Source organism: Desmodus rotundus, chromosome 1 (assembly GCF_022682495.2).
Source record: "Desmodus rotundus isolate HL8 chromosome 1, HLdesRot8A.1, whole genome shotgun sequence".
In the NCBI taxonomy this organism is placed as follows: domain Eukaryota; kingdom Metazoa; phylum Chordata; class Mammalia; order Chiroptera; family Phyllostomidae; genus Desmodus; species Desmodus rotundus.
In genome coordinates this window covers 79,372,567-79,391,741 of record NC_071387.1, presented here as the reverse complement: position 1 = coordinate 79,391,741, position 19,175 = coordinate 79,372,567, and the positions used below count along the sequence as shown (strand labels likewise).

General features: G+C 44.0%; 1 protein-coding gene across 3 annotated transcripts in view; it reads right to left on the bottom strand.

Moving 5' to 3' along the window:
* Nucleotides 1–19,175, bottom strand: part of PTCH1 (patched 1) — a 61,306-nt gene that overhangs the window by 9,949 nt on the left and 32,182 nt on the right. For all 3 annotated transcript variants that reach the window (XM_024558290.4, XM_053925227.2, XM_053925223.2), the window contains 7 exons: nt 15,039–15,157; nt 14,040–14,442; nt 13,323–13,632; nt 8,351–8,493; nt 6,062–6,245; nt 4,336–4,616; nt 2,614–2,751 (listed from right to left, as the gene is read on the bottom strand). In XM_024558290.4, coding sequence (XP_024414058.2) covers nt 2,614–2,751; nt 4,336–4,616; nt 6,062–6,245; nt 8,351–8,493; nt 13,323–13,632; nt 14,040–14,442; nt 15,039–15,157 — 1,578 coding nt within the window. The remainder of the gene's footprint in view (nt 1–2,613; nt 2,752–4,335; nt 4,617–6,061; nt 6,246–8,350; nt 8,494–13,322; nt 13,633–14,039; nt 14,443–15,038; nt 15,158–19,175) is intronic.

Here is a 19,175-nt window from a genome sequence, read left to right as displayed (position 1 = left end):
AACAGGATGGAAGGCACACTTACCTGAAATTAAAAACCAAACCAAAAATTACACAAAAGTGATCAGAATGTTCCCCTTCACTGCTACTCACCCTTGAGTTCTCTCCCCGACTCAAATTCTGTCACACCATTCACATGGGAGACCTCCAGTTGTGAAAGCGACAGCATTTTTGCCGGATTTTGGATGGTCAAGCTCTTACTTCTGCATGGGCTTGACTTGGTGTCACGTACAACTAGGTGCTAAATATTTATTTCCTCATGATTATGCTTAGGTTAGGGTTTCTGTCACTGTGTTCAAACTAACGTGCTTGTAGTACATCTAAGCACCACAGAGGTATTATAGGAAAACACAGAACTGTACAAAGTAATCCTGCTCTGACTACACATGGACACATCCTGTCCCTTCTCTAAAACTCGCCCAGGTCAAGAACGTTGTTTTACTAAATGGCAACTTTACAAAGTCCCAGTGTATCAGGCTGTTAAGTTTCAGACTGTTGGCTTGAGAGTGTGGCCGAAGACTGATTTAATGTGAGTCAGTTATGTTACACCCTGCCTGGTCCTGTAGCGGGAACCCAACAGGGAGGTCTGGGCCTGGCACAAGTTCTCTCTGCTTGAAAGTTCAGGCTGTTCTGAGATATGCTGAGAAGAGAGGATTCGTGGCGGCTCCTTAAATCCCCAGGGCCACAACACACTGCAGGGTGCATTCCCATCGCTTATGCACCCTGTGGAGGGACAGGAAGGTTCTTTTCCTTAACAAACCAAGAAACAAAAGAATAACAAGGTGTGCTATGAATAGCAACCTTTTCTCTCTATGCATAGTTAGCAGACTTCAGGGTCAATCTACATGCCATTTTCTCTTGGGAGGAAAGCACCAACATGTTTGGAACCCTGTTACTTTGTGTTGTACTTGGGCCATGAGGCCAAAAGGTCAAGCTGCTTTATCCTCTCACATTCAATGTGTGCTACCAAAACAGGGAACTGACCGGAACCCCAAATGCTTGAAGACATTTACGGAAGACTGCACTTCACCACCAGCAGTAACTGACCACTTCAAACAGATGTTCACGCACGGGCCAGGGTAAAAAACACTGCGTCCTGTGTGCAACAGTCTCCTGACGAAGATTTGGGCTTGAAGCACTGAACAGTGGCTGCTGGTCACTAAGCCAAGTTGGCTCTTGATACCCCTTAAATTCTTACAATTCCCAGTCTAAGAATCTGTTCTGGGACAGACCTGCCAGTGTTTGCAATGTAAGCTACCAAAATTTCATTAGCATCACAATAAAAACACTTGTGAATTCTTAATTCACACACAGTGTTTCCTCCTTTTTGAAGAAATGATGTTAGAATGATGTGTTTCTAAGTTCTAGGCCAGGGGTGTCAGACTCATCTTCACTGGGGACCACGTCAGCCTCGCGGTTGCCTTTAAAGGGCCGAATGTAATTTTAGGACTGTATGAATGTAACTACTCCTTAACTAGGGGCAAGGAGCTCTACATTCAGCCCTTTGAAGGCAATTGTGAGGCTGATGAGGCCCCCGGTGAAAATGAGTTTGACACCCCTGTGGGCTGTTGGGCTCTTCTCTCCCTGCTCCCAGTTCAATGAAGGAAAGTAATTTGGGCAGGCTCAAAATTTATAGAATACTGTTTCTGTACTATCAGCTTTTTTCCTTATACACTGGGATAAAAATGGGTCAACTTCAACAAAATATTCCTGTTGAAACACAAAAGTGCACAAACTCTAAGTTGCACAAAAGTGGCCCCAAGAGATGCATGTGAGCTACTGAGGGCACAAGGCAGAAGCACATGCAGAGCTGCGCACATGGAGTGTGTTGAGCCCAAAGAAAACCAATGCTGGCGACTACAAACATAGTTAAATCCCAATGCTCGGCTTGCTAGCTAGGCCATTCTAAACATCAGTATTTATTCCGTCAATAAAAATTCACTGGATGCCTACCAATAATCTGCAATTTACATACTACTATGAGGCTTTTGAATAATTCTCTGATAAATACAGATGATGGCCTTGTCTCTTGGATTTAGGACTTTCTTAACTTTAATTTCTCCTAACAAAGCATTCATAGGACTGTGCACAGGAAGAGAGAGGAAAAATCCTCCCGTGGAGAACAAACCCAGTTCTCGAACTTGGAGGCCAGAAGGTGAATGAGCTGAGTGGAAGAGCAGCCCCTCCACACTGAGCACCCACACCTTTGCTCACCGGCCCCAGGATGTCTCCGTGGCTGCCAACTTGTCTCACCTTCAATTATGCCAGTCCCAATAAACCTTTGAGTGTGGTCTCATTTTACCCATGCTTTATTACTGTGGTTTTCAACACTGTGTGTCGCTGTGCGCACACACTCATACACATAAACCACCTGTCTTGGGAATTTTAGGACCTGTGGTAACACTAATGACACCACCAAACAAACAGGATCCTTCCTGACCCAACACAAGTTCACCTTCAATGACCTTCTCCTTAGATTCCCTAGGAGGGAAAGGCATCCAGCCACATTCCAGCCACTCCTAGGAAATGAAAAGGTCCCCAACTTGCAGACTATAAGAGATAGAGGAAATATATTGCCTTTTCATAGAGTTCTAAGTTGGCAATATCTCCCGTACCAGAGCAACATGAACGGTGAATTCCACACCTATGCCGACAGACGCGATCAGGATAACCACAGGCACAGCACTTAGCTTGATTCCGATGAGGCCCATCATGCCAAAGAGCTCCACTGTCATCAAAGCCAGGACCATCACCTGTAAGAAGGCACAGGGGTGAGTGGCTGGGCAAAAACACACTCTGGGTATGGAAAACAATGGAGGCATGAAAGTCCTGATGTGGCCTCACTTCAGATCAAGAGCACTGACCTGCTATAGCTTCTGCAACCATCTTTACTTTCTAATCCAACACCTCCCTGTTGGGAAGGGAGACTTTGAGATAATTTGGGGACAGCAGGGAAGTTTAGTGTGCTAATGCAAATTGTTTTCCCAATATACCTGGCTCTAGAAAGCCTAAAATTTTCCAAACTCCACCAGAGAATCTAGGAAGATTCACATAACTGACAATTTATCGCTAGCTACAAATATAATTAAAAACAAGGTATTTCTTTCTGTTTTGATCTTAACCATCAGAGACCACCCTTCAACTTTGTAACTGAGTTGATATTTTAGAGTTTTTGGTTGCCCTACCCTCCATCCTAAAGAATGCTGATAGGATGGGGTGAAAAAAAGTTCTTTCACCTAAAAGTAGCTTCGCTTTTGTTTGGAGCCCAAGGACTAAGTAAGGATGACTCGGGAGTAAGTTAAGCAGGAGAAAGGAGACTTGCGGTCTGCTGATGTGGGTCAGGTTACAACCCCTTTCACTTTGAAGAAATGTAGAGCAACTGGGGTGGACAAGGCAAACAGTTAAATCCAAGGAAAAGCTTCATTTGCATTTCATCTGCCTTGTAAACATTTGCAAGGGGATGGAAAGAAAATCTGTGAAGTAGATCTTAGGAGTTTCTTGGGCCAAAGCAGAGAAAATACAAATAAAATAATCTTTACAATGGATAGAAGAGGAAAGATCCTCCCTTCCTGGGGGTAGGGCAGTGGGCGGTAGTGACAGGGCAAGGGCAGTACAGTGGGAGTCTCCTTTGCTTCCTGTCAATCAGCTAATGAAAGAGGGACATCAATTGCTTAAGTACCATGAACAGTCCTACAGACTAAACATTTACCTTTTAACAAAACTGCTGCGCAGACTTCTGGTGCAGAAATGAGACCTGGTCTTTGTTTTTATAATTTTGGCATTTTGAAATCTATACCACATTTCATGGAATTTAAAGCCTGCCATGATTTTATTAAACTCTAAATAAAACTTTTTTCAAATGTGAAAGTATTACATGTGGAGAAAGGATGCCAAAAAATAGGTGAGCAATACTAGTGTACCGCTTTCCCCCGAGAATTAAAATACACACAACACACACAAGCATTTTGTTCTAACTTCTCTGATTATCCCTCTATTTAGCAGAACCTTATCCATATTAGGTCTGTGATTATCCCAAAATAACATGAATTAAAAAAATTAGTAATGCTTTGAGTGTCTGTATTTCATAAATGCTAGGAGCTGTTATGGAAAATATGCTTAAAAAGTTTAAAGCTGTAGGGAAAGGGGACACAGGATTAAGGCCATTAAAGGCTCTACCTAACCATGAACCTCGCCACCTCCCGCAGAATAAATATAGTATGGATGATGCAATCTATACCCTCCTCCAGAGGCCCAGACATAAACAAAACTGCCCGGCTGCAGAAAGAGCTATGCTGAAAGGAATGTGACTTCCACAAAGACCCTTAGAATAAACTCACAATGATCCCGGCCGTCCAGGGGTTCAGGAGGAAGACGGCACACACAAGAAACGTGCAGGCCAGCACCACACTGATGGACAGCAGGAGCCAGTGGCGGAGGCCAATGTACTGCTCCCAGAAGAGGAAGGGGTAACCATTGGGGTAGCTGGAGAGCCCCAGGCTTGTGTAGTTGCTGCAGATGGTTCTGACTTTTTCTATCGCTTCCACGAAGTCTGAAGTGTCATGCAAGCCGTTGAGGTAGAAAGGAAACTGCGCATACTCGATGGGCTCTGCTGCTGGGACTAGGCAGAGGGCGAAAGAGAGGGAGCCATGGGTAAGGGGTTCCTGGCGATACTGTGAGAGGCAATAAGATGTGATCCAGGTACGGAGGGGATGTGACAAATTCTTATTGTTGACCATGCCAGATGTGTATCCCCAAGTTCTCCATAATTACAAAAAACAGAGAAAGAACTCTGTAAGAAAAGTTCCACTTACTACACTTCTTTCAACAGCCAGGGCAAACAATACCAATGATAGCCTTCTGCTCTATGGAATTTTAGTGTTCAGCTTAAAGTTTTTAAAGCAATAATCCACCTTTGACTTGTTTTTTTGGAGGGAGCCTGTGATCTGTATGTATATTTACTTCACCTTTGATTTTAATGTTTTAGAAGCAGTCACTTTTGTAATGGGTCTGAACAACTTAAGAATTCAACTGCATAGATGTTTTTCTGTTCATCTGACACCAGTGAAAATACTAAGTTCAAACTGTTTCTCTCAGTCGCTTAGGAGAAAAAAGTAACTCGAAAGTCATGCTTTACAGAGAAAAACGCTTAACTCTCTGATCCTTTTAGTGATCTAACACACTTAAACCCTCCACGTTTCTTTTCTAATGCAATGCTAAATCTTCAGCAGCAGGGGAAGAAATCCTTACACAACAAGCATTTAGTTACTGCCGTTGTGTGTTCCAGACCCTTTGGGGTCATTCAGTTGACTTGCTGAACATGATTTGCCCTATTATAATCTCAACTATAAATTTTCACTAAGACAAGCCTTGGCTGCCTGCCACAGGGCTCTGGGGTTTAGATGTGGGGACGTACAACCCACTCACTCCCCTGCCATGTTTGCCGAGGAACCTGTCTTCTTTCTCACGTCCTCCCTCGGCTTCATATCCAAGGTATATGCCACTAAACGTCTCTAACATAAATGCAAATTAAATCCATACAGAACCACCTCCCAAAGACAGAGCAGAGAGGGGGAAGGAAGAGGACGCTGCTGTATACAGACTTTCCTGCTCTGGTTTAAACAGCTTTGACAGAGTACAGGTGGCTTGGTGGCTTATAAGAATGACCCAACATGCCAAAAATCCCTTCAACACCAGAGTTGACAAAGTTAAGATAAACACATAATCCCTAGTGATAAAACTTTGCAATAGTAAAATAACACTCAACCTGGAGGCGTCCCCAACTTTCACAGGGAACAGCTGGCATTAAAGAGCTCTGCCTGGTAGATGTCTTCGAATTAAAGCTACAAACAGATTAGAGACTTATTTCTCAATGTGAAAGAGCACGGGTTGTATTCTGTGACACACCCTCATCTGTCTCCTCGAGTTTTAAACTAAAAGCAATAGACTGTCCTGTTTACACTTTTGAACCCAGGGCAGCAGCAGAGGATGAGGGCTGTGACTGAACGGGGAAGAACAGGCTAAGACAGCTCCGTAAACTCGAAGGCCCTGGGTGAGGCTACTTACTTCTCAGCCTGGTTTCTGGCATGTAGTCGGCTTTGTCGTGGACCCACTCTGGACGGTGAGGCCGGATGTTGGCCTGGGAGGCAGCATAAGCCACTGGGTCGTTGCTGACCCAAGCAGTCAGGTAGATGTAGAAAGCGCTGGGATTAATGATGCCGTCTGCATCCACCAGGCGCTGTTTAGTCAACTGCAAAATGGGAAGAGCAGAGGCCTTTCAGGAGGGGGTTGGGGGTAAACATACTCCTGCCTAACACAAAAAGAGGCAGAGCCATGCCCCCATAATTTGTAGCAAAGGATAGAATGCCCACTGTTTGCAAGTGTAAAAAAAAAAAAAATCCCATCCGAACACCTTGGGTTTCTTTCAAAATGCACTGAACAGAGGATGCAAAAATTGGAGTGTTTATAACACACACACAGTTCTGCAGATGGCCCAGGAATCAACTGAACCAATTAAATCTGAATGCTAAAAGACTGTCTGCAGCCAAGACGGAGAATGAACAATCTGGAGAAACATATTTATAGGAGGGGAAGGGGGGAAACCTGGCAAGAATCCCTATACACGTCTGTGTGCAGTTAACCTCTGCTGTTAACACTGAAGGAAATGCCACCCAGTAAATGGAGGAGAGCTATAAAAATAAAACAACATCTGTATAAATTTTGCTAACACTAGCCTCCTATGACCTGTGTATTCAAAAAATGCCCATTGCCAGAAAGTGGAGGGAACTGGCACACAGCCACAGTCTCTCTGGGTAATCTTATTTCTGAGAGGTGGTCACAAGCAGGATGCCACATCCTATGCTGGACACATACCATGCGCCCTCTAAGGCAGGTCTTGTGGGCTTCGCTTAGGTGAAAAACGCCATGACAGAGATACATACACATGTACATGTATATTTTTTCCTGTTTACTTTAGATTCAGGCCAGGTTCCAATGCTTTTGGTCTTTTAGCAAAATAAAAACACCAGTGACAGCAGTTAACAGACAAAGAGTGAGGGAAGAAAGAGTGGAGAAGAATGAGAGAACTAAATTTCAGAGATCTGGATTCAATTAATCCACAGGATATGTAACAACTGTATGTCTTCAAGCTGTCTCTGGAATTACATAGTACAGCTCATGGCCTCCGTGCACGCAGCACCCTATTCTCCCTCCCAGGCAGAGGAAATGATGTGTGTGGGGGGGGCGGGGGTGGAGTGGGAGGAGGGGGAGAACGGCTGGCCCAATCACTTTTGTCCCACCAGTGTCCCTAGTCCGTGAAGCCCAGCCCAGCCACAGCTATTCCCTCTATCTCTCAGACAGGCTCCTATGCCCACATCCTTGTCAAACCTGACAGCACACGCATGTGGCCATAAAGAACTGAGTTCACACTCCATAATAACTCTGAACAATGTACTTTGTAAATCTGTCACCTTTAATGCCAGCAAGAAAAGGGAGACAATAAACAGAGCTGCTGGGAAGATCATTAGCATGATGGTTTTCTGCCTGAAGGTGAAGCAAGTAAGCTACAAAGAGCAGAGGAAACAGGATCTGGGAAAGCCCGTAGTGTTGGAGCCGTTTGAAATTGGAAGGGTCTGAACACACTCCCCAACACGCCTGAGGAATCAACAGGCATACGATGGAATCAAAGTGTCACTGCGAAGGTACAAATGCAGTTGGAGTATGATTACTAAATAGCAGCAGCTCTTGTTACTAAGAGACTGAATCCAATTATTTTCCAAGGATTTGCATTTCCCTATTTCTCCCTCAGGACAGAGCAATATGTCTGTTGTCCTCCTTCTCTATGCCTAGGGCCAGGGTGCCCCGAGGGAATCAAATGCAACAAATCCTCCCATCCTTCTAGTAACCTCTCTGATCTACTAACCCATCCCTCCCTCCCTCCTAAATTCTGCCCATTCAAGTGACCACTACCCACCCACTCCATCTTTCCAAATTTGATGACAATCAAGACCAATGAGGTGACAAACTAGAATTCAAAGCAAAGAAGGCAACACAGCATTTCTAACACGGAAGAGTGCCTGCACTGCCTCGACTGTACTTTGTTCTGACAGCTGCTCTGGAGGAGGCAAACACTTTGTCCCTGCTTGCAGAATAAGTCTCTCTGGCTTGCCTGTGGCCACACAATTAGCTGGTGGGATGAAGTGAATTAGAGCCAACTCAATGTTCTTCTAGCCCCTTATGCCTGAAGTCCCCAGAAATCACAGGCTGGGATCCCAGGCTATGAACGACAGCTGTCTCACCCATGCCCTCCAAACCCCGACCCCTGACCCCCAGCTGGGTGTCAGGCAGCGAGAGTACCTGACTGACATCGATGGGTTTATCACGGCTGCCGGTCTGCACCAGGAGTTTATAGGCAAGGACCCCATCGTCTGATCCATTTTTGTAATTGTTTGGCATGATTTTCCCAGTTTCCCAATCACTGTCAAATGCATCCTGAAGTCCTAGAAAAGGCAAGTGCATGAAATATGTTAGAACCCTTCAGCAAAAGGACCCTGGTCCTAATGGGGTGGCTCAGAACTGAGAGCAGGGTAGGGTGTTGTGGGACATCAGCAGCACATTCTTCGTTATATTTAGATTCATCTTCAAGTTAAATGATATTAGATTTTTCCTTAGAGAACTTCAGGATGCTAATAGTCATTGCTTTAAAGGCGGGAATACTTATTTCTAGGAAATAAATATATGTTTTACCTTTTAAAAAAGTAACTCCTTTTCCTCCATGACTATTCCAAAAGAAAGCGGAAGAGTGAGAGAGGGGAGAGGGAAGGGGGGGAGGGGGAGAGAGAGAGAGAGAGAGAGAGAGAGAGAGAGAGAGAGAGAATGAGGAAGACACACCAGGCTCATTAACCGTTTCACGCCACTGGTGCTGAGCCATGGGTTCTTCAATACAACCAGAAATTCCACTAGGAGGGGAAAAAACACATTCAAACGCCCAGCTTCAAACAGCAACTCAGCTGCTTCTAGCTCAGGGTGAGTGAACACGATTCTGTCAATTTGTTCCATCTGTTCAACTTGTGCAGCTAATACAAGCTGTGGGATCCGCTGCCAGGTTGTGTAAAGATCACAGCCAACACCTATTCACTCTCGACTGTTCTCTTCCTCTTTGCCACCCTTCCTTAGGAGAGGGGGTGTGGAGGAGAGAGTAGCAGGGAGCCTGTGTGCGGGTGTATGTGCCGGGAAATACCTCACAGGGTAAATTTGGATCAGACTGAGAACAGGAAGCCACAGGCCAATACAAGGGGGCTCTGTGAGAACAGATGACAAACCGCAAGCCCAGGGAGGGGAAGGAAAGAGCATACTGGGTTTGGGGGATGGGCAAGCCCACCAGCCCACCACACACAGCTGCGCTTGGCCTCTGTAATCAAAACCATCATTACAGACCTGATGGTTTGGCTACAGCTGTAAAGAGATAAGCATGTTGGAAGAGAAAACAGGGCCCTGGTGACCTGGCCTTGGGGTCTGAGCCATCCCAGTGTGCACACACTCTCCTCTGACACCCCACCCCCCTTCTACTGCCCTGCTCCCCCCCAAATCACCTCCCAAGTAGAGTTCTGTGCCCCAGCAGCTCAGGAAACCACATCTTTTGAACAAGCTGTACAGGCATGGGTTAGATGCAGCCAGTGAGAAGAAGGGTTTATTTCATTTCACAACATGCCTGGAGTGACTTCAAAGACACCCCCCAAAAAATAGGTCCTGTCAGTGCTCCAAATGGTTAAAACCCTGGGATTTGAAATGGGGGGAGGGGGGGAGCACAGGATCCTGCTTCTGTGTCTGTCTCTCTTTAAACTAAGCCTTCCTTCCGACATTGCTGTGGGCATTGTTTTTATACGAACAGTTTGGGGATGAGGACTGTGGGCTCAGTGGTGAAAGAAGGCCCTGTTCGGGGAGTGTGGGGGAGCAGTAGCAGTGAGGCCACCAGGTCAGCATGCCCCCAACGCCCACACAGGCTGGTTCTCACAGCAAGGTGGGCACACAACAAGCTGTATTAAACAGATGTTATTTTGTTACCTAAAGCCTTTTTTTTCCTGTTTTTGAAAAAAATAAACAGGAGAGGAAAATCAACCCCGCCCTCCTAAAAAGAGAGGCCTGATCTGTTTTCCTCACCATAATAGAATTTTCATCACTTCAAGGCTTGTATGGTACTTTAAACCTTTCCGGCTTGACCTGTTAATCCTAAGGAGCAGCTCGTGCTTGGTGAGACCTAGGTTGTCTAGGCCTTTCATGCAGATTACCTCTAGTTTAATTCCTACAACAGCCTCCTCGGATGGCTGTGTTATACCACTTCCCAGATGAGGAAACTGAGCCTTGGAAAGGTAAAACTACATGAGGAAGGCAACCAGCAGGCACATGTTGGAGCTAAGCTCTGGACCCAGGCAGCCTGACTCCACCGCTGGCTTGAGCCACTGGTGCTCTAAATTACTCTGAACACACTAAAGTGCCCAGGAAGGACTTGCTGAAAATGCAAGGAAGATTAGCATAGCAGAGTTAACAGGCACCAACAACGTCTGGTGGCACACAGGGGGCATCCAAACTCTGAGTGTAGTTTAAAGGTAGTTACACGCTAAGAATTTTGGCATGCCATAGAGTGAAACAAAGGAAGGAACGTCTGGTTTGGGGAGGTCCACCCTGCTGACAACATGCTCCCACTCATCATCCGTGCTGGTGGCCCCCACGTGGCATTTACTCTCCTTGGAATGAGAAACAGTCACTGACTTAATGGAAAAGTTAAGTCCTTATAATTAGTATATGGTTTTCTGACTGATTAGCAAAAGCTCAAGTAACAGTGGGCCAGCCTCAGTGCACATACAACCCATGACCTCTGGGCACGAAACAAGGGACAAGGACTTGCTTCCACCGCCCCTTGGTCAACATTTCATATTCTAACATATGCACACTGCAGAAAAAACTGACATTTTACTTACTTTATAGCAAAACATGAAAAGTTTTAGATAAAACTTCTCTCATTTTTAATACTTTATACTAATTATTTCCTGGTGAAAAGTTCTGAGCTAACTATCCCAACTGCCAATGGGACTTTGATATGGGACCCTAAAAAGAAAACATTACCTTAAATTTTATTTATATAATTCAGTGTGAAATATAACAAACACCATTTGTATGTATGACGCACAATGTGGTTTTTATCCCCAACTTTACCTTATTTGCATGTGTGTTTAAAGATGATACATGGGATAATTTCTGTATTGCCATTTTATATTTTTATGAATTCAACCCCCACAAATATTGAAATATTGATAAAGGCCAGGGGGATAACATGGTTTTCAATAATTCCACTGACAACCCACAAGAGTTCCACCACTGAACAACCATAGAAATTATTTTGAAGAACAGATGATTCAAGGACAGCTGCTTCCTTGCAGGAAATGTTCAAAGACCAAAATCAACCACTGGATGGGCCCAAAATACCTCTAGGCAGCCAAGGGTCCTAGTATCTGGCCATTCTGTATACAGTGCTCTGCCGGACCTCCTGACAGTCAGATGCAGTTGGTTCTAAGGCTGGCTGGGACCCTGACTTAGGAGCATTAAGTGGATCTCACTTGGTCTACGTGGGTACGGCTCACTTAGCAATCAAAACATGATTCAAATGCATTTTAAAAAGGATTCTCAAGTCCAACTGCTTTAGGTCTTTAAAGGTATGAAGGCACAGATATAATTTACGATACACTACAAAAAGGTTAGCCCTCTGCACAGCCTGGAGACAATACCGCTGGGCCCCCTTCCCAAACCCCGCCTAACATGCCATACTGAGCGTCCACAGGAATGGCTGCGGACACTGAAGTCAATTCCACAGCAACCCTTCTTTGCTCACAACCTGGCAGTGCACTGCAGATCTTTTTGTCATTTGTGGCAAGTCATTTGCATATCTTTGGCCAATGGAGGGGGAAAAAAAAGAAAAGCAGGGAATCTCTCAACTGTCTGATCCTCCTTTGACTCATTATCCCCCAAAACACTGCTTCCCAGTAAGACTAGAAACAAATTCAAATTAATCTTATGAGAATGTTCAAAATATTTATATCATGTAGTCTTCTTTGCCTCAAAAAAAGGGGTCAAATATGACATATATGTAATGAGCAAAATTCTAGGAACACAAGTCAAAGCCAGAAACTTGTATTGAACAATTTTCAATCAAAGTTGTTCACCGTTTCATGCAGGGAAACTGGCTGCTTAATCTTTACATGTAAATATATTGACTTAAGACCAAAAAACGGGCACTTAAATTTGTGTTTAAACAAGTCTAATTAAGTGGGAAATTAAGACAATCATTTGGTTAACTTAAGCCAAAAAAATGTTGGGGGCCATAATTATTTGGGTATTTCAGTAACAGCATTTTTGCTTGAATTGTGTGAACAATTATCTTGATTCTCCACTTCACTTTCCATGTGTCAACACAGAATAAATGAACAGATGTTCTTGGAATCACTGAATACATTCATATTCAGTCAGCAGTTAGGAGCAAATTTAGGTCTTTTTTCCTCCAGTTGACAACTATTCCCTAGAGATATTTCTAAGAGCAAGGTAAGAAGCTGTAAAAGGCATTTTCTTTAAATGTTAATTGAATTTATTGAGGTGACATTGGTTCGCAAAACCATGCAGGTTCCAAGTCTACGACTCAATAAAACATCTGCACGCTGCATCGTGCACCCATCACCCCAAGCAAAGTCCCTTTCCGTCCCCACTCTCCCCCACTTTGCCTCCTCCACCTCCCCCATTTTTATGAAATACTGTGAGATGTGATTACGAATTTTTAAGTTTACTTCACAGCATTTTATGCCAAATCAAAAGATGGTCAAAATATGGAAAGTTAAATTTATTCACCAATGATGCAAAACCTGCTGGTGTAGTAGCAGCTATAATCTCGCAGTGAGTCAGCCTAGAAATTCCATCAACACCTTGTTTTCACTTGGTCACCCAAACTAGCAATCATCCCCCCAAAAAGAACTCTAGAAGTATCCAGCTCCATGGTTTATAATGTCCTTTCCCATCTCTTAACGTGCACTCATAAATTCTCACAGAAGTTCCCCAGTCAACTAGAGAACTGTTTGTATTGTTTTATAGGTAAAAGCCAGTTTTGGGAGGCTTCCCCAGAAACAGTCTACTAAGACTTTTAAGCAACACTTAGAAGTCAATGAAATGTGTCAGTGTTACATTATAATCTAACACTTTAAGGAAGTGAACAAAAGGAACTTGTGGGAGCTGAACACACCACAGACCAAGCATTTAGAAAGGACGCCGGCCTCCAGCAGCACCTTACCTTGGAGCCAGTCTCGGAAGTAGTGCAGCCACATTTTGGGAAGCTGTTTATTTTCTTCCAACATGACATACTTCACGTTACTGAAACTCTCGTGAAGGTCGTAGAGTAAGTGCTGGATATTCGGGTAGTCTGCTTTCTGCGTGACTATATACATGTTGTAGAAAGAGAAGTATTTGAACTGTGCTGCAATAAAGTCATATTCTCTGGTTTCCCGAGGCACAATGTCTGTGAGGTCCAATCCATCACGCACTCGGGTGGTCCCGTAGAGGCTGACACCCAGCAAGCCCAGGAAAAGCAAGATCACCACAACCTGCAACAGAGTACAGAGCCACGAGGTCAGACCCCAAGGGATGTTGCTGACTCTCCCTACACAAAGAAGCTGTTTGGTTTATGCCTCGCTTTTGCCATCACGCTGGCCGGGCCCTGGCATGCAAGTGTCATTCTCCCAGGGGTGACAATGTAAAATCATAATCATCACATTTTTAAACAACCTCGTGAAGAATTACATGTTTAAAGTGTAAGGCGTTGACCTACATTCACAGAAACACTTATTACCTAGAGATTCACTCCTGTAGAAGATGAGCTCATTGAAATGGCTCTATGCCGTCTCTGGACTGGCTCCTTAGGAGGGCTAAGCTACCTTACACCCAGTGAATTCCCAAGGAACCTGTCTGTTACTTCCTCAAGACAGGAAGAGTCTTCTGTTTGGAAAATTACCTTGGCTTTTGGTTTCAAGAGGAAAGGAGCATAGTGTTTCTCAGCAAAAGATGAGAGTGTCCACTTGGTACAAGGGGGCTCCAGGCAGTGGAGGCTGGAGTCGGAGAACTGGGAGAGCAAGTCCCTTGTGGAGCTGGTGCTCTCAGGGCTCTGGCAGCTGAGGGTATCCTGCGTCACGGTGACGGGCTGCACAGAGATCTCGGAGAGTGGCTCAGCGGTCGTGTAGTACACATGTGTGTGGGGGTCGTACTCTGTGCGGAGCTGCACCGTGGACTGCATGGTGATCTGTGTCTCGTGGGCGAAGCTGTGGCTGCTGTATGGGGGTGGGGGGCTGGAGCGGGTGCCGTCGTGAGTCTCTGTGTAGGCCTGAGGTTCGACCTGAATCACTCTGCTGACACAGGGGCTGAAAAGGGGGAAGATGTGTTACAAAGGTCACTGCAACAGGGAAATTGTGCTTGCATTTCTGCCAGTGACTGACAATATCCACGTCACACAGATCTGAACTCCACGAACATCGCCTGATTTCACCATCTGTACACAGACACAAGCAAATGAAAGGAGGCCAAATGGATGGCTGATCCTGAATTTGGCTCACAAAATCAAGTTACATGCGGATGAATGCTTCAAGGCATAATTCCTTTAAAAAACACCTAAAAGGCTCTATTTTTTCCAGATGGGTGGTTTTCAACCTTTGCTCTGCCCTGCTCTATAGAGATACAACACACTCCTAATGATGAGCAATATTGGTTCATGATGGAAGTAAGTAATCATGAGTATCACAACCTCGAGGCTATGAGAATGTCTGGTCTGAGGGGTGGAGAACCCCAGTGATTCTGCTATGCCCCCAAGGAAGGGTCCTCTGTCCATTCTCTCTGCTGCCTCCATTGCACTGGTACAGCCCTTGAGGTGTGCTTCCTTCCAAGTCCACAGACTAAAGTGTTCTCTAAATGTTACCACTCTGTACCCAAGAAATAAGGCTCCTGCAGCCAGAAAACATACCTTGTAAAACAGCAGAAAATATCCAATCTCCTGTCCTCACGTCGATACAAATCCATGCTGAGAATTGCAGGAAAAATGAGTAGAACCATAGCAAAATTGAAGACCACCACTACTGCTGCCTGGGGGGCAGAAAAAAAATGTAGAGGTCACCAGTACATCCCCTCCCAGTCAGAGGACTGCTTTGAAAATAAAGGTGTTTTAAACCTCTTTCTCTCACTTTCCTATTCAAGTGTTTAAACCTGAAATAGGTGTTACAAATTTCTCATCACTTTGCTTTTCCTTCACCATTAAAAGATCATCTGAGTGGACTAGGCCCCATCATCCTGGTTCTTTCCATGGCTAATAATTCCATGAACCTGTAAGGTACAAATGCAGGAACAAAACTAGCATCTTGCTAGCAACCAAACTACACGAAATCTGCAAAGGCAGAACAGAGAAGATACTTGACATGTTTTAATTTAAAATGAAAAAGAACATTTCCCTTTCACAATATTTCTAAGACTTCATGTAGCCCTGATTTTACACTTAGAAAATTTATATATAAGATGGATCAAGTATATCAAAATGTCACCTTTAAAACATGAAATAAAATTTCAAACACGTCCCCTGAGGTTTTTAATAGGCACATTCCAAATAGCCCCTGGAGCAGCCTGTGGGGCGTGTGAGTGCAGTAACATAAAAGGTCAAGGAGAGTTAAGCAGAAAGAAATTCCAGTGTGTGATTATAGTATGCAGAATAAATACGTACAGATTCAAAAGTCACTCCATAACCTAGAATAAACACGGGGCAGATTCTGTAGTGCTTTGGCAAATCTCCTGCTGACCTAGTAAAAATTACACAATTGGGCTGTTAATAGAAGAAAGTCAACAGAGGACAGTTGAAAGGCTCTCCAGTTCAGAAAGGCATGGTGAGAAACAGCACAATAAAGAAATGCAACTGCAATGCTAAGCAACCAAGAAATCATCAGAAATTTTCTTTTTTGACAATTTAACCTCTTGGGAGGTTTTTCAAAGAACTGCTTAGTTCTAAAACCTTCTCAGTCTGGGTACACATCCTGGGCTGAGAGAAGAAAACTGACACCCTACCAAAAATCGTAAGAACTTTGCAAAGGACTTTGAGTGGTAATTGTGAATTTGTACTCAAAGTACAATTGCAAATCCAAGTTCTGGAGATGCCTTTTAATAATTCGTTACCTGTCAAGTGTACAAAACCAAAAAATAACCAGGAGGCTCCTTCTGAAAATGACCTGACCCTTATCTTCTTAGCCTGCTGTGAGGATTCCTCATCATTTCAAAATATATGAACATACACTCTAACATATATAAGGTACTTTAAAGACTTGCAGGATAGGCTTTTATTAATAAGCAAATTACTATTTTGACTAAAAGAGTCACCTAACAGGCAAGTGCTTCAAAAAGAAAAGCCAGGGCAATATGCTGGGTACTGGAGACCCAAAGATAAGCAAGACAAAATCCTGCTCTCAGGGACCCACATAACCAGACCTATAAACAGATTACAATTTAGGCTTATTAATGTAATTAGAGCATGTACAGGGTTCCATTGCAGCTCACAAAAGGGAGGGAGCACATGCAGGTGGGGGTGCATGTGGGGTGGGATGGGTAGTGAAGGAAGATTTTTCAGGAAAACGTAGAAGGCAAAAGAGGACTCTGGTAAGACCCAGAGGGAGGGATGTGCCATGTGGAGGGAATCCGAAAGGTGAAGTCTTAGCACTGCTATTCAGCACTGGTGGGTTTAAAACTATTAGGGGAAGAGAAAGGGGAAAGGAAAAGCCATGGCAGATTAGGTAGCTATACATGATTCATTAGATTCTTGCAGCAACCAGGAGGCAGACATTCACATTGCTTCTGACGCTATTATCTAATAAAGACCTGCTGGTACAGAGGAAGGTCACCTGCCTGAGGTTACCCAGTAAATCGGGTTCAAATGTGGCCTTGATGCCTGTGCACTCAGCCCAACGGAGAACTAGGAGTTCTTGTTAGATTTGGTCACCTACGGAGGGGAGGGGGACCTGAGTTGGGGGAGGACTCCTGACCAATCAGACAATAGGATGCTGGGAAGAATGGGGGTGGAATCCTTTCAGCTTTTTTTACAGTCATTTTTGGAATTCAGGAGTACAACATAGATAAGAACCTCTGGGTATCTCAGTTTGAACAGAGGATGAGGGCAGAGACTGTAAAGACCAACTACGCAGACACGGCTACCCAGGTGTGTAGCGCAGCCATGACGACACCAAGGCATTCCACGGAGCCCAGGAATGAATCTGATACCAGCCTCGTGCACCGAAGAAATGTGACGAGCATCTTGCTCTGTCTCTTGGTGGACATGAAGCAATAAGAGAAGAAACCCAAAGCAGCATCCCATCTAAACTCACTCTCAAATGTTATTTTCTCATTGTTTGAAGACAAATAACAACTTCAACATCCCCTAAAGTACACCAAAACAGTAAAAATAAAGAGCAAGGATTTCTCAGTAAAGAAAAAACAAGTGCCTCCTGGAGCAAAGACAAGTTTAAGAAATTACAAGTAATTTTAAAAAGATGACAGGGAAGATTGTGCACTGTCAATCAATTCTAATTGTGCTTAAAAGCAATGTCCCTGCAAGCATCTATGGTGGCCCTGCTGAGACACTTGCAGAGCACAGAGACAAAGTGGCTCTGCCTAGAGGGGCCCTCGACTAAACCCTCTGATCACCTGGAACAACAATAAGGCCTTCTTTTCTGGAAGTCTCATTGAAGAACACACACCATTCAGTTACCAGCAGAGCCCCAGTACAGGGCACTGGTCCCCAAAGAGTTACAGTTGGTGCCACTGCTTTCCGGTACAGACATGGCATTTGGACAGATGGATGAAGATTGACAAGAAGGTGTGAGATGGCTTCCTTGGGGAGAAATTCTGTATTTTTTACAAAGGCCACAAAATTAGAAAAGTTCCATAGGGAAAATTCCTAGGTTTACATAGGTTTATTATTGGACAGAACCACTTTGGGTTTCTTCCCCTTTTGATGCTTAATCTGTAGCATCCTAAAAATATAAATACAAATGAATACCCCGAGTCACAACCTAACACTGGTCACTAAAGGAAAGAAAATCTACATGATGGTTAATTTCAACTGTCAATACATTTAAAAGGGGACCAACATTACAGTTCCTGATGATTTTTCTTTTTTTCTTACACTTTCTTCTTTTTTAAAATTTTGTTTGTTTGACAGAATTAGCTGGTGTCACGAGAAGCCATCCTTTAATATATGAGGACTCCTGGAAGCTGCCGATGCAATTTTCTAAAGTGATACTCAAGTGCCTTGGGATAGAAATACAAAACCCACAGTACTCATTTTGTCTCAGTCAGGTGCTTACCTTGGAAGAACTTAGTGTACTGGATTTTCTAAAAGACGTTAGGAAAACTCACGCAGCGTTTCAGACCACCACACCATAGGAAACCATTAAAGGGGAGTATGCCTTGATGAATCACCAGTGTGTACTGAGAGAGAAGAGAAAATGAGAGAAGAGGAGAAGACGACAAGCAGGAGCATGAGGCAGAGCAGATAAAGAACAGCGAGGGAGAGGGCAAGCAGGAAGGAGAGGCGGGAGAGAGGGCCCCGCTACTAGAGACTCTAGAACAATTTCTCAGTTCCAGAACCTGCTGCACTTGAAACTTGAAGAAGGGGATGTCAAAGGGATTTGCTTAGATGCACACCTGCCCAAAAAGGCATTCTAAAGCTTTAGTGGCACCAATAACTCAGAGGGCATCTTTTAGTCATCTTTACTTATCTTCCTTAATTACTAAGCAGTTAGATGTATTTTCTATTCCCTGAGCTTTGGTCCCAATTTCAGTTTAACTGTACCCATTTATTCACCTACTATTTCTATTTTTATATACATTTATAACAAAAATATACCTTTTCCTATTGTCTTAAGTCTTTTTCTTTTGGGAGCTGGTGGTCATAGTGATTAGTCCAACCAAACACTGAATATTAAACAAGTCTATTGTTCCAAACACAGTAGGGTCTTTAGTTGCTTTATCAGTAATTAGTGAAATGAAATTCAAATATGGTAACTACAAGAGCTAATCACATTGACAGAAATATAAGCAGAAACCTAATTCATGATTTGTCAATTTC